Source organism: Pararge aegeria, chromosome 9, assembly GCF_905163445.1.
Source record: "Pararge aegeria chromosome 9, ilParAegt1.1, whole genome shotgun sequence".
NCBI lineage: Eukaryota > Metazoa > Arthropoda > Insecta > Lepidoptera > Nymphalidae > Pararge > Pararge aegeria.
In genome coordinates, this window is record NC_053188.1 from 11,994,966 (window position 1) to 12,010,001 (window position 15,036).

Sequence of the window (15,036 nt, forward strand, 5' to 3'; positions counted from 1 at the left end):
ATGTTTACCTATTCTTTCAGTCAGCTGAAGAATGTGACGGTGTTTCAAACTTAGCGGGCAAAGTGCGAGGTCTCAGACAAGATGTGCAACGAAAGATATCAAGATTAAGGCAAGAAAGGGGGCCAGATATGGCCATGGATAGGCGGACAAGCGCTGATCAAGCGTTTCCGTGTTCTAACAGTTCTTTTGAAAGTCTTCCCAGCGGCTCAGGCAGTAGTGAGTGGATTTATTAAGTTTTTGTCTGTGTAATATAAAACATTTGTAAATAAGTTTGTCTTTCCTTTCTTTGTACCATAATGCCCATTATATTATAACAGATTGTATGTATATATGTAATAAATACCTCCCCACAGCTAATCTCGAATTTCCTACTAAAACATGAGCTTAAAAATAACAGCAACCAATACCAGTACAAACGAGTGACCGCAGGTATTTTTGATTTAATTAAACGTGATGGCTAGCGATGGCATGTTATTTTGACCCCTAAGGAACTTTATATTTATGTACAGGCACCCAGGCATTGGTTCGTGCCGGTAGTAATCATTCGTCTCTCTCGGCAGAAGAAAACATAGAATTAAGTCCAGCTGGGCGGAGTCTTCTGGTACCTCAAATGCTGTGCCGCGCTCGAGCTCTTGTCGATTATCTCCCCAATATCTATGAAAAAGATGCTTTAAGATACAAGGTAATATATTAAAGTTCAATAAAGACAAACTTGATTTTACAATAAGTCCCATAGCCCGCTATCTGTCCACAACAGGGCACATCGTCTCAGGATCAGAAGGCTTTAGGCTGATGTCCTTCACTTCACCTTTGAGATAATTATGGGAAAGCCTACCTTAATAAGGTTGGGAACCCCTGCACTATTACGTTTAGTATTAAAATATTTTATAATTAAATTGACTGTCTTTTATACTTCTTCGACGTTATAGTTTTATCTTTTATTCGATAAGAGGGATAAAGCTTAATACTTTTTTTTAACAGAAAGGAGATATAATAGAAGTGATCAACATGAATGCGTCCGGGATCTGGCGGGGTGTTCTAAATAACAAAGTTGGCAATTTTAAGTTTGCTAATGTAGAAGTTTTATCTGAGAGGGATACAATGAGATCAAGGTCATCAAAATGGTGTAAAAGTCGTGAACGACTTTGGGAAACTAGACCAAGAACAGTTGAAGAGTTGTTGAGAAGAATAGACTTACCGGAATATATGGTTGCTTTTTCAAGAAACGGTTATGAAGATATTGAATTGTTCAAGGAGATTGAGCCATCGGATCTCGACTATTTGGGTATTATGACTCCTGATCATCGTACACGCATCCTTGCTGCCGTGCAACTGCTGCACCAGCTTGAATGTAAGTTGCATTACATTTTTGTTCTGTCTTATTAGTATTTCATTTAACTATTCGATATTTCGCGACCATTTTGCAATGATCAAAATTACAAAACTTTTAGAGCTTTTATAATTTTAATGTCGTGCAAACCACTGGACCACGACTGCTGTCAAACATTTTGGGTTTATTTAAATATAATAATGGCTTCTGTAATGGAATATTCTTAGCTACGTTCGTCTTAATTAAAGCACTTAAGACTTAAAAGTTTTTTTGTATATATATATATATATATATATATAAAAGACGATATATATATATATATATATATCGTAGGCATTGAATAAAAAAGAACATTTTATTTTAAGCTGCAATAAATGTATTATTAAATAAAGTAGTGTAATTCATAAACAGGTGGCGAAGTTGAAGTTGAAGGTGAAGGAGGTGGTTCCAGCTCAGAAGGCGGCGATTCACCATTCGGTCGTCGCCAATTCCCGCGCGACTCCGGATGTTACGAAGCTGGAGTGGGGACTGGGGGGGTCCGCGTGCGTACATCGCCACTCGTGCATAGGACTGAAGAGCCGTCACATAGACCGCCAGAGCCAGCACCCCAAGCAAAACGCTCAATACGTCGTCGGCAACCCGATGATGCCGAATGCGATAGGATCGAACGGTACCCTGGGACGATAGGAGAAAAGAGTAATGTACGTAGCGGTGGCTTGCCTGGAGGTGCGCGCGATGACACATGCGAGTCTGATCATAAGTTGAATGTTGTCAAGTTCGTAGCGGGTGGAGAACCTTGTGCTTCTGAAAAGAGTAGTGATTCGGGTGTGAGCAGTTCGTCTTTAAGTTCCGGGCATCCACATCGTCCCTGAGCAAGGGCCGCCGCGCCCGCGCTAGTATAGAAACTGGCGCGGGTGCGAGCGTATAATGCATCGTTTCCCGCATCTAACGATTCGGATCCTCCCGTTCAATCTCAAGACTAATAAACACTGCGTGGACAATGTAATAAACTTTTATCATAATATAAATGTGAATTTAGATAATCTGATTGGAATGTATTTACTGTTATTATTACTGATTTCGAGGCAGAAATAATATTTGAATCGATTTACACGTGTTTGTTAGGCGTAACTAGAAACAATGACTGCCAATTACATTTTTTAAATAATTTTATGCGGCACTTCCTATTGCGCGAGTTTAAAACATACCTACTTACTTATGTAATATTTTGGAATTTAGGTAGTTTAGATTTTACATAAACATATGATTTGCAATGTTACTGGTGTAAGCTTGTTTATATTTCCAAAATGTTTATAAAGTTTATAAGTTTAGATATAAGACTGAGAATAATGTCTGATCAACTTATAAATTTAATTTTTAATTTTCTATTGGGTGATTGTTTTATATTAATGAACGAGGTAAAATTATGGGTTGGACCATTCTTGTAGGAGTAGGTTTTAATCTTGAAGCCCGCATTTCTTTATTCAATAAAATAGATAGATAACAAATTTTAATTTCCATACCATGCATTTGACGTGTTATTTTGCAAAGCGGCTGTAAGATAAGTTATTTTCTTTTATTAATTACTAACATTTCTAATGTTTTAAAAAGTTTAAAATTATACTTTTATGATGATTTCCCATAACATGTTGAACCGCCCTTAACGAATTTCACAGTACTAATTTTGTCGTATTTCGTGTATTGAAAAACTTTCAAAATTGTAATATGACATAACTTTGGCTTTGTGGAAGAATAATTTTCTTAAATATTATGAAGCATATCATGGTTGTAGCCAATTATTATAGTTTTAGTTGCTATTACTGAAAATTTATTTTCTGTTCAAATTCGTCACAAGTACGGCTCAAAATTTTTTGTAAATAGAAATTAACGGTTTTTAGGTTATATTCCAAAAAAAATTCTTTGGTCTGAAATGAAATTTTGAAAATTATCTATAGATAAATAGATGGTAATAGTATGGGAATTTGTCCAACCATAAAGCAAAGCTTATTGGATCTCTATTTGCCTAGAATTCAAACATATGTATTTTGAACAGAAAATAAATTGTATTTATGCATTTAATAAGTGTCGGCAATAAGCCAGTCTGGTGAAATTAAGGCGTTAAAAGCGCCAATTTTCGTAGCAATTATATTATTGTACATAAAAATAGATAGGTTAATTATTATCATTATATATGTTGAACATTTTTGTAACTTCTTAAGAGAGCTTTATGCGGCATGCCGCATGTACATATATCTTTAATTTTTAGGTGACATTATTAAACGTGAAATTTTAAATTTTACGCTGACTATGCAGTTATTCTATATATAAAAGTGAACTCCAAAACATTTCCATATTACTATAAAATCATTAAAAAAATGACTAAGTTGAAAAGTGAAATATAAAATAAAATAATTACGTAACTTAAACTCGTCTTCAGAAACTTTTAGATGTATTTAAATCTAATATAATAATTTATAATAACTTAGTAAGGAAATTAATTTTCGTGCCATTTAATGAGAAACTTCAATGTCTAAAATATCGTAGAATTGGCATACATGTCTCAGTGTGTTATAACTACTTGGTGTATTCAATAGATAGGTGTAAGAAAAGTAACAATTCAAAGATGATTTCAAACCATATACAGTATTATATGCCTATTATACCTTAAGACTTTCAGTCATGATAAAATTTTTACTTTGCCGAAGTAGAAAAATCTGCAATATTAAACTCAGTTTAAAGATTGGTTAGTATAATATATTTTGGTAGAGGTAAAAATTGAGACGTAGATGTTCTGAAAAAAGTTGGTGCTTATAGGCAATCCAACAAGTTCAAAAACGATTTAATATACAAGATTACGTAATAAAAGATTATTAAAGTTTTTATTTCTTGAAATTTCCCAAAACTTAGTCCTTGCAGGACATGATAGAGATAAGTAGAGAACGGCAAAGGTTCATTTTTTGGCCCAAACTATTTTTCAACTGGTTTTTACCTGTTTTAGTGCCTCGTTATTTAAAAAGCTTCCTAATTAGTCGTAGGTCTTCTCTAGCTAAGTCTCACTCGCCAAATTCAGGGTGAATTAATAAAAAAGACATTGTTGAAATATCACTAAAACTATGGATTTCCGGTGATTTCCGCCCATATAATATGTATAGAACAAAATTTGTTGCATTTCATCTCCCCTATCATGTACTGCAAGGAATAGGTCGTGTTACCAGTCACCCTGCATATACTTTCGATGCATTTTTCTAGACGGCATTCCTAATCGAATAAGTCATCGCTCGTTTTTTGAGGAGTTTGATCAAGAATTAACACGTTTTTGAACTTGTTGAAAAGCCTATTAGTTTTTAAAGTTATTTCCTACGATATGTCACAATGCTATAATTGTAAACCCTTATATTTTGTTTATGTAAAAAGTTTCGTAACTTTTTTTATCGGCAATATATTTAATATATTCTTTCATTCAGAAGTTCAAGAGTTCTGACAAACAGCACTATGGACGACTTTAAAACTAGTTGACCACATCTCCTTTAGTCAAAAGCCAAAATCTATTAATTTCAATAAATACGGTAAAACTAATAGTTGGATAACTTCTTGCAATTAGAATCTGTAAAATATAATAACTTAGAAATCCTCGGTGTTCACTTTTTTAAATTTGTAAAAAATAATACTCCTTTCGATTACAGTGAACTAGTCCGAACTTTAAAATGTACATAGATAGATGTTTGTTACCTGTATATTGTAGATAGAACATTATTCTTTTGACAATTATTATTGTATATTTAGCAATTTCATCTTTATTAAAATTAATGTTAAATATATTATTTATAGTAAAATTATGTTAACGCCGACGCTCAGGTAGAATGGTTTAAACAATTTGTGAATGTTATTGCTATATAAGATTGTGATTGCGATACTTAATTTGTAAAATCCACGTTTTATTTTAATTTAATTTTAATCATATTTTGCAGGAACTGTCGTTTTGTAGCCATATTTATATTTTTTTAAAACAGAAATTATGTGTAAGTTTCAAACTTTACAAAAGGATTCTGAATAAATAAATACGAAATTAATGTGTGCAAGTGGTTTTATTGCCTCATTTCACTTATCATTGTTAATATACTAACTAGCGGTTTCGTAATTACGGTTTTTTACCAATTCAGTGACCCGATTTTTTTCCTTGTATAAAAAGTAGCCTATTTTACTTTCTGTTCTCTCAACTAATTCTTTTCCAAAAATCAAGTTGATTGGCTTTCCAGGCTGTGAAGGAAAGATAAACAAACGCTGTTTTTGATAATTGTTCATTTGTTTAAAGTTTCTGGATTATACCATATTGTAGTTATAGCCCGTTGTACCATCTAAACACTCCTTTACATCAAGAACAATAAAAAACTTAGCACTGGTGCAGTACCTTTGTTTTGCTTCAAGTATTTAATAATGGCTCGGGGAGAAAAGGTCGTTCAATTTTATGTCATATTAGTGAAATTGTACGTCAAAAATCATAGTCACGAAAAAAAATTATTATATATACGTTATATTTTACATTAACTTTAATCAATAGGGGTGAGTACCCGATGGTTTAGAACCCTAAAATACTATATATTATAGTTCTTAAAGAAAAACATCGATACTAGTGTAGTGAGAATATAAATAAGGAGAGAAGGTACCTACGAGTATTTACCTACCAATACCTACAAGATGGTTATGATTTAACAGTAGAAATACTTAAATTTCTTCATGGTCATTGATTTTGTTCATTTTAAAAATTAGAGCCCTGTATTTTCTTGCCAAGATAAGATTTCAACGCAGTAAAGATGTTTTGGTAATAATTTGTTAATATTATTTAAACCATCCTAAAATTAAATTATTTTATTATTTTATTTCATTGTCATTTTATATAAATATCGAATAATTGCTTAAAAGCACAAGTTATAACTATTATTGTTTTATTATTGTCGACGTTTAAATGTAATTTCACTGTTGAATAACTGCGATTGTTTGTGAACGTTGGAAGTAAAAGCAAGGATTGTTTTGCATTATTATCTCAAAGCCTATATTTATGCGAGTGCTTGAGCAACAATTATCTTAAATAGCGGGAGGGAAAGGAGTGTTAGCATTCGTTTTTAAATGTCATCACTACGTTTTTGTTTTATGTAAGTAGGTATCTAAATGTATAAAAGATAAAACTACTGACTCACTCGCTCACTGACTAATAACGAAATCTTAGGTATTAAAGGATTGGAAGTTTGTATGAAATTCATTTATTTTTGAATTAGATACTTGGAAATCAGCATTTGGTCTATTTAGCTTTATATAATAAAAATGTATATAATTTGTTATGGAAAGTTACTTCCTTAGGTGTGGGTAAAATAGGGTACCAAAGTTTTTGCTGATTTTTCTGTTATTAAGCTCACAAACCTGAAATTTAGAACAACGGGTTCTTTTAAAGCATAGACATTACTTCAGAAATTATTTTATCCAAATCTACCCCCAAATTAGTAAAACTGTGGTTGGAAGTTTGTATGTAAGTCCTTTGTTTTCAAGGTAATAGACAACGAATTAAGGTTAGTAATTATAAATCATAAATACCGGTTTAAGCGTGTTTTGGAAATCCCGTTTAAGGGGTGATATAACAGTCGAGAAAAGTTTTTATTGAATTAGCTACCGGAAAATGTTTGTGTGATGAGCATTAATGATTTCAGTGTTTGGGTTTTTATATGTACCTATATTGCTATTTATTTATGTATTTTATTTATAAAAATATTCATCAGTCATCTTGTTATTAAGCTTACAAACCTGAAATTTAGAACAACGGGTTCTTTTAAAGCATAGACATTACTTCAGAAATTATTTTATCCAAATCTACCCCCAAATTAGTAAAACTGTGGTTGGAAGTTTGTATGTAAGTCCTTTGTTTTCAAGGTAATAGACAACGAATTAAGGTTAGTAATTATAAATCATAAATACCGGTTTAAGCGTGTTTTGGAAATCCCGTTTAAGGGGTGATATAACAGTCGAGAAAAGTTTTTATTGAATTAGCTACCGGAAAATGTTTGTGTGATGAGCATTAATGATTTCAGTGTTTGGGTTTTTATATGTACCTATATTGCTATTTATTTATGTATTTTATTTATAAAAATATTCATCAGTCGTATAAATAAGTATGTCGCGTTTTCACGCCTAAATTTTAAAGCCGATCATCATCAAATGATCCAACTTGCAACTACATGCTATCAGGTGTACGAAAAAGAGGACAAAGGCACCTTTTATCCAGGAAAAAAGCACTGAGGGATAGATAAATAACCTTTAGAATAGGAGAATCCGAATTTATTAACAAATCTAATCTACGAGTATTTCAAGCTGGGCGAATAAATAAACACAAAAATTCTATCAAAAAATCTTACTTTGTCATTAAGATACCAATGATAATATGAAATTAATTGAGAGACTCAGCGGATCCAACAAGTGTGACTTGTGATGGCGTTGGTAGAAGTCTGCAAGTAGTAGGTCGGTACTCAAATAGGACTTGCATTGTATTTGCCCGGACCAAATAATACATACTAAACTAAGCACTTCGCTGAACTGAAACTACTTCACGAATATCTTAGAAGTGCTTGAATGGGAGGATTACCTTACATTTCTTTTAGGTCTTATAAAAGTTAAAGTAATGTTAGAAGTTTTTATTTTGTAATTTTATGGAAAGCGACGATAGCAAACAAGCTCAATTTATTAACTATAGCCCACATGCGAAGCGCAGTTTAAATAAAATAAGCATTAATACTCTACTCTTATTCTCCTCCAATCATTGCGCAATGGGAACATGCCTCTCATTTGAGGGCTTAAAGCATTGACCCACCACGCGGCTCCGATGCGTGTCGGTGGGCTGAAAATAATAACACAAGGATCTGAATGTAGTCGCAATTTGGCATTTATAGTGTGTTGTGAGTTTTAGGAAGTATTTTTACAATTCTCCATTGTTACAATTTGGGCTTTATTGTTTGTTCTTTGAGCTAAAAATAAAAATTATACCGCAACGTGGCCTTTATGTTCTACTTTCTGATTTATTGATGCCATGTTCCTTTTTATTGTTCAAGCAATTTTGATGGAGTTATAAAAGTAATTAACGGGCGTTGGCAACATTTTATGTTTTGAAAAATATAGGCGTTATATTTTTTTTAACGTCTTAATAATTCAGGATAAAGATAACTTAAATGAAGGAATATTTTATGCCATATTACACAATCACAATAATCCTAATGACAAGAGATTATTGCGGTGCTTGTTTCCTAATACGCACAGCACTTACCACAATTCGTGGAGTAAAAATACTTGTGTGAAAATCATCATCATTGTCATGAATATATCAACCAATTATCGGCCCATTACAGAGCACAATGCGCCTTTTTTGAGATCATTATGGAGAAATCGCTGGCACTCACCTTTCCTTGCGATGTTTTCCTTCACCGTTGAACAAAGTGATATTTTTAACAATTCATCTCATAAACCTATTACCGGTCAACTATAGAGCACGGGATATCCTATGCACAATGAGAAGGGGTTAAGGCCGACCACGCTGGCCTATTCAAAAAATTCAAAATTCAAAATTCATTTATTTCAAGTAGGCCTAATATAAGCACTTTTGAAACGTCAAGTCTGTCTGTTTGTAGTGATTCTACCACCGGTTCGGAAGGCAGATTCTACCGAGAAGAAGCCGGCAAGAAAGTGCCGCCTAGTGCGGATTGTTGGAGTCCACACACCTTTGAGAACTTTATTTAGTTGTTTTCTTTCACCGTTGAAGCAAGTGATATTTTAATTACTTAAACATAACTTGAAAAGTTAGAAGTACGTAATCGCATGCCCTAATAAACAATATTAGAGCATATAGCTACCCACCTCGCTACTCTTAAGGTTGGTGGGCTTTAATGATTTTTATCACGTTTGTGTAAATAACCGGGACCAAAAGCGTAAGGTGCTCTCCGAAACAGGAAGGGCTGGTAGGTACCTTTTAAAGTGCTAGTTATATAACAGCAAATTCAAATCCTATTATTTTCCTCTATTTAAAAATGGTTTGATATTTGAAATCACTGGCACCTACGCTGTTAGGTTCCTAGAAAAATAAATGTTGATGCGGCATCGACGCGGGTGTCCGGTTTGTTTACTTATTTGGCGGGTGTAATTAACTTTTTATTTTTATACGACCGCCGGCGTTTTTCCCACAGATTTCCGATTTAGATCGAGTAAATAAAAGCAGTCGATATATTTTTGTTTCACACACGATATCTAAATCACGAATAGCCTATAACAGTCCACTGCTGGACTAAAGGCCTCTAAACGGGAGGGTTTGCCCATAATCACCGCGCTGAGCAGATGAGTTGGTGATCGTAAGTGGATGATAGAAGTAGCAAAGATAACTTTGCTCATCGTTCTCCTTTATATTATCTTAGTCTCTTTTAGTGAATGATGTGCTATATGCTTCAAAAGAAACCTTTATTCCATATTTCAGGTTTGTAGGCGTAATAATAAAGAAAACAGCAAAAACTTTCATCCCCGTATTTAAGGGGTGATTTTATCAAACAATTTACACAATTAGTATTATTAGAAACTGACAGCCTAGTAGTAGATAGAGACAGATATTGATAGTTTTCACGTATCTAACTTCAGAAACATAGGACTTTCATACAAACTTCGAACCCCTATGTCATCCCTGTTGACGGCCGACTGGCGCAGTGGGCAGCGGCCCTGCTTTCTGAGTCCAAGGCCGTGGGTTCGATTCCCACAACTGGGAAATGTTTGTGTTATGAGCATAAGTGTTTTTCAGTGTCTGGGTGTTTATATGTATTTTCTAAGTATTTATGTATATATAATTCATAAAAATATTCATCAGTCATCTTAGTACCCATAACACAAGCTACGTTTATTTTGGGGCTAGGTGGCGATGTGTGTATTGTCGTAGTATATTTATTATTATTATCCCCTTAGGGGGCAATTCCTCAAAACCGTTTCTTAGCTAACACTTACATCCTAGAACGAACCTACCTTTTAAATTGCAAGTTTGTAGGACCTGATGAATCAGTCAGTGACCTTTCGCTTTTATATACTTATATAGATAGAATATAAGTGATGCGATAATTTCTGGAACCGATGGCTTAACGTGCTCTCCGAGGGTTAGGTTCGACAAAGGCTACCTTCAGATTGGTACTAAGAACTTCGTGAGAGAAACTTCAAAACTTACTCGTTTTTGGACCGGCGAGGCCCGGAAATAGAGCTAGAAACAGATTTACTGATCCGTAGTCGATTATGCTTACCACTGTCAGAGTAGGAAGCAGAAGCCTTACGTATTATCGATTCGTATCTATTTCTTAAAAATTAACTTTAATTGATGCTTCCAAGAGGATAATGAAAAAAGTTAACATCGGATCCAGGTGATTGAAAATACGAGGTACTTACTTCAGGCCATATTACTCTCAAACAAGGCAAAGGGATATTTTGTTGCCACTTCCTTTATGTAAACAGCAATAGTTTTTAACGGTCGACGCTGTTAAGACGATATTATCGTTTTACTTGGTATTTTGTAACGAAACGGCAAAAGGCGTTAAAGCGAAGATAACGGTTTACGCGATTCTCAAGAAAGCGGATCGTGCATATCTATGAGTTTTAATGGGTTCATATTTTTCAATAGACTTTCAAAAAGTCGTGGAAAACTTAAACTTAACTACTATCAAGTCGATGTGGTTTTATGCAAGCTTTTATTGAGCTCCAGCTACCCCTGTCTGTACGTCTATCTGTAATCAAATCTTGCAAGTTAAGTTGAAACCCTTACCGGTTTTCGGTAAAAAATAACTCTAAATGCATTTATTTATCGTTACTAGGTACAAACTCCTTAGAGAGCTAAACTATATAATCTGATGCAAGTTTTACAGTAGGTATTTAGTATATTATGTAAATATAATAATTGATCAGTGATAACTACAAATAATCGATTTTAAATATGAAGCAAAAGGACCAAATATTATGTTATGATGATACTCATAGGAAAGTGAGGATAGTGATGTGATAATAGTGATAACAGAATATTAGTGCGCCCTACAATGATACAACAACAGTGAAACTTAGGTCATTAGTTTAGATAAATTTACGCAATCTCTAATCAATTTATATGTTGTAGAGTTTTGAAAGCCGGGCTTTTAACGTTTGTTTGTCCAAGAGTTGAAACAATTGCGTGCCATTAATTTGAAACATAGAAGCCAGTGTAGCTACAGGCGAAACTATTATTTTAAAACAACTTTTTAATATGCCTCTATCTTTTTTTCACAGTCGTAGCCTGAAGGTGATAATCATCTGTGAACACCTTTAAAACATGCAATGTTTATTTAATTATTCTTTGAAGAAGAAATACCTCGTAGGAAATTAGGTGCGTACAACAGAAATTCAAAGAAAATATTTAAAACATCTTGTCTTTACTAGTATCAGTATACCTACAAGCAGTAGTATCGAACGGAGAAAAATAAGAAGAACTAGATGTAGAACCAGTATTTCTATGATACACACTAGAACAAAGTTCTGCGAACTGCACTTTATTACGGTTTATATTGTGTCGAATGCGGTTTCCTTCACTACTTCCATTTTCTTATTGTGTTATTGTGTTCCAAGAACTGCGGCGGCACTGTTAGAAAATTGTAGTTTATTTTTCTTAATTGAAACATGAACACTGTAACTAGCGAAAGCTTGACTCCATCCGCGATTTAATTTTGTTTTCCCGTGGAACTAAATTTATTTTTCCTACATCTTTTAACTTGCTTATTCTTGCAACTCTACTATTTTTTTATAATAAATATAAAGATATTTTAATTGTTTAGCTTAGCATACATATGTAGGCAACAAAGGCATCTGAGGGTCAGACATTATCCTCGTCCTTTCTTGTCCCAAAGAAAATATTTAAAAGAATTTTAGGAGTGATGCATTATTTATGCTTTTTGAAATGTCCTATTTACCACACCTACTAATATAAGTATTATCATAGTGATTTTGTTAGTACTTTATGTGGCAAGTTCTGATAGGAAAGAACGAATGTAATAAGAACTACTTTTTTTGAAATTATTTGTATACCTAATGAATGGTTAGGGGTTAGAGACTGGATAAACTAAAAGTTTAAAGCAGATCAAAAAAGCTAATTGTTTTAGTATGTATTTCTAAAACAGCCAGACATAGACTAAATGTTGTTTCAAGAAATGTTAATTTCAGTGAAACTAAACTAGTTACTTAATTTCATGCTAATTTATGAAATTATTTTAACAAAATTAGACTTGCATTCATCTCATTTGGGTAAATGAAGATTATTTGTTGTAATAATTTAATTATTTAGAACAAATGCGCCCCCAGGTTTGTTTAATGTAAGGACAGTGAGTCACAAATTAAAGTCATCGCAGGAAAGGTAATTGCGTATTCCCGCCCGCGTTCCTTCGCAGGTGGTCTCAAGGAATTTTGTTCCGCCGAGTGCCATAACTTCACTTCAAGATCTTAATAACCAATATTTTAACGGTGAGGCTGAAATTGTTTCCAGTAAAGTGCAAACATTTCTTTGTGTAAGTAGATCATTTGATTGACTAGGCGAAGTAAGGTTTTAGTGACAGACTTGACGTTTCAAAAGTGCTTATATTAGGCCTACTTGAAATAAATGAATTTTGAATTTTGAATTTAGTGTTTTATCGTAGTTGAAAAAGCCTTTACTGTACCTCCGACCGTCTGTCTCCAGCAGAGCCCTATACCTTGTTTAAATTTAAAAAACTTACAAATATACTTAAAACCTAAAATTAAGTTATAAAAACCAGAATATAAATTTTCCTAAACCTTTTGGTCATTGGTTTAATTATTATAATCTCATCGGTTTTTACATGGGTGCTAAATTCAAAGAAGTAATACAAATATTGTGTGGAAGTATGATGCATGGGTATTTGGTAATAAAAGTTTTTTATCTTAATCTAAACGAAAAAGGGATTTACTAAATTTCATAAAGATGTGGGCAGTTTTTAAGAATAAACAAACAAACGGACACATTTCGCATTTATAGCATTAATATGGATTCATACTTATTTGTCATATTCGCCAGAACGCCCAATCGCTCGGCGGAACGTCATTGTCGGTAGGGTGTTAACAAGCCACGGCCAAAGCCTCCCACTGACCAGGCCAGCGAAAAATCTGAAATTATAATTACCTAAATTGCACCTGCCGGGAATTGAACCCGGGACATTCAACCTGAAACCCCGCCCATCCCTGCGCCAGCGAGAACGTCAAACATCAAATGGTTTTCGGGAGTGTTAATTAAGTATAAAAAACGTAAAACTCAACATATACGTAAAATTCAACATTGTTTTTTAAATAAGCTTTTGGATTCCTACTATATTCCCTTTACGGTACAAGACAACATACATAATTAAGAAAAGGCTAAAGAAAGTAGGTACTTTCATTTCTTAAGAAATAATACTATTAGAGTCTGCGACGGATAAACATCTAAAACGTTGAAAACATCTGGGTCCCGGAAAAGTAAAGGATTATAGACGAGACTTCACGTACGGATAACAATGACTGCTCCTATTGTAGCCGTGAATACCGTAGAGTTGTGAAAAAAATACAAACAATAAAAGACAGTCGAAAGATACGGGACGAACGTTTCGCACCACCCTAGTCATAAAATTAAATGAAAAAGGGCTCCAAACACTCAGCTTCCAGCTTCCAGCTTCCAGCTTCGAGCTTCGACCGGGTCACTGTAAATCATGTGATATGAAAAATTGCACAAGTTTAAACCTGCTTTAGTTGTAAGTTATTACCTTTTGCGGTTACCCACCGCGAAAACTTTTTGCTTGTTATTAATGATTCAAAATACGTAACCGATTTCAGTTGCATAACACGCGTACGCCTAATTACAAAGAGGCATCGGATTATAATCAGATAGGTACCTAAAATAAACAGAAGAATTAAAACAATAAACAAAATAATAAAAATTCAAAGTAAATCTTATCGTTCATGCGATAATCTCCCGATTAAAAACAATCAAGAAACTCAGCAGTGTCTAGACAGTTATCAAAAAGCATTTTTAATTTTATCCCAAAATTAAATACACCTAACATTTTCTTTAGAGGAGTATGCCTTATTTTTTTACCGAATCGTGTACCATAAGTCGGAAATATAATAGAAGAATAATTTTTATTATTTTGTTTATTGTTTAAATTCTTCTGTTTAATAATATTTGTATATTGTTCAATAAAACATAGTTACAATTTACATTACATGCAAATAGGTATAACTTATATTAATGTTATAATTAACACGGATATACAGAAATCAACTGTCCCTAAGCTAGGTATAAACCTGTGTTATTAATAATTAATTATTAACATGGCGACAGTGCTCTCCTTATAAATATGGCTCGTTTAAAACAAAAAGAAAAAAATAAAGATATGAATTCGCAGGTAACGCTATATGGTAAGGAATAACATATATTTTTTTCGATGTGAACAAATTTAAATATTTAATTAATAGTTTAAAATCATTAAACCTCGTTTAGTCGCACTGAACACATCAAGACAGCGGTTTCAACGTACTTACATTTTTTCAAGGTAGGTACTATACTAGCTACTTCGATCCGAGTCTTAATTTCTTACTACAGACCTATCATTAAGCTATGTACCCATTTATGAATATCGGTACACTCT

The 15,036-nt window shown here is 33.4% G+C and overlaps 1 protein-coding gene across 4 annotated transcripts in view; it reads left to right on the forward strand.

Moving 5' to 3' along the window:
* The window catches only part of LOC120626328, a 150,222-nt gene extending 144,911 nt beyond the window's left edge, over positions 1–5,311 (forward strand). For 2 of the 4 annotated variants that reach the window (XM_039893813.1, XM_039893814.1), the window contains 4 exons: positions 21–216; positions 510–682; positions 982–1,351; positions 1,742–5,311. In XM_039893813.1, coding sequence (XP_039749747.1) covers positions 21–216; positions 510–682; positions 982–1,351; positions 1,742–2,202 — 1,200 coding nt within the window. In that variant the 3' untranslated portion in view covers positions 2,203–5,311. The remainder of the gene's footprint in view (positions 1–20; positions 217–509; positions 683–981; positions 1,352–1,741) is intronic. The other 2 variants (XM_039893815.1, XM_039893816.1) reach the window with 2 other exon arrangements.
* The last annotated feature ends 9,725 nt before the right edge of the window (positions 5,312–15,036 follow it).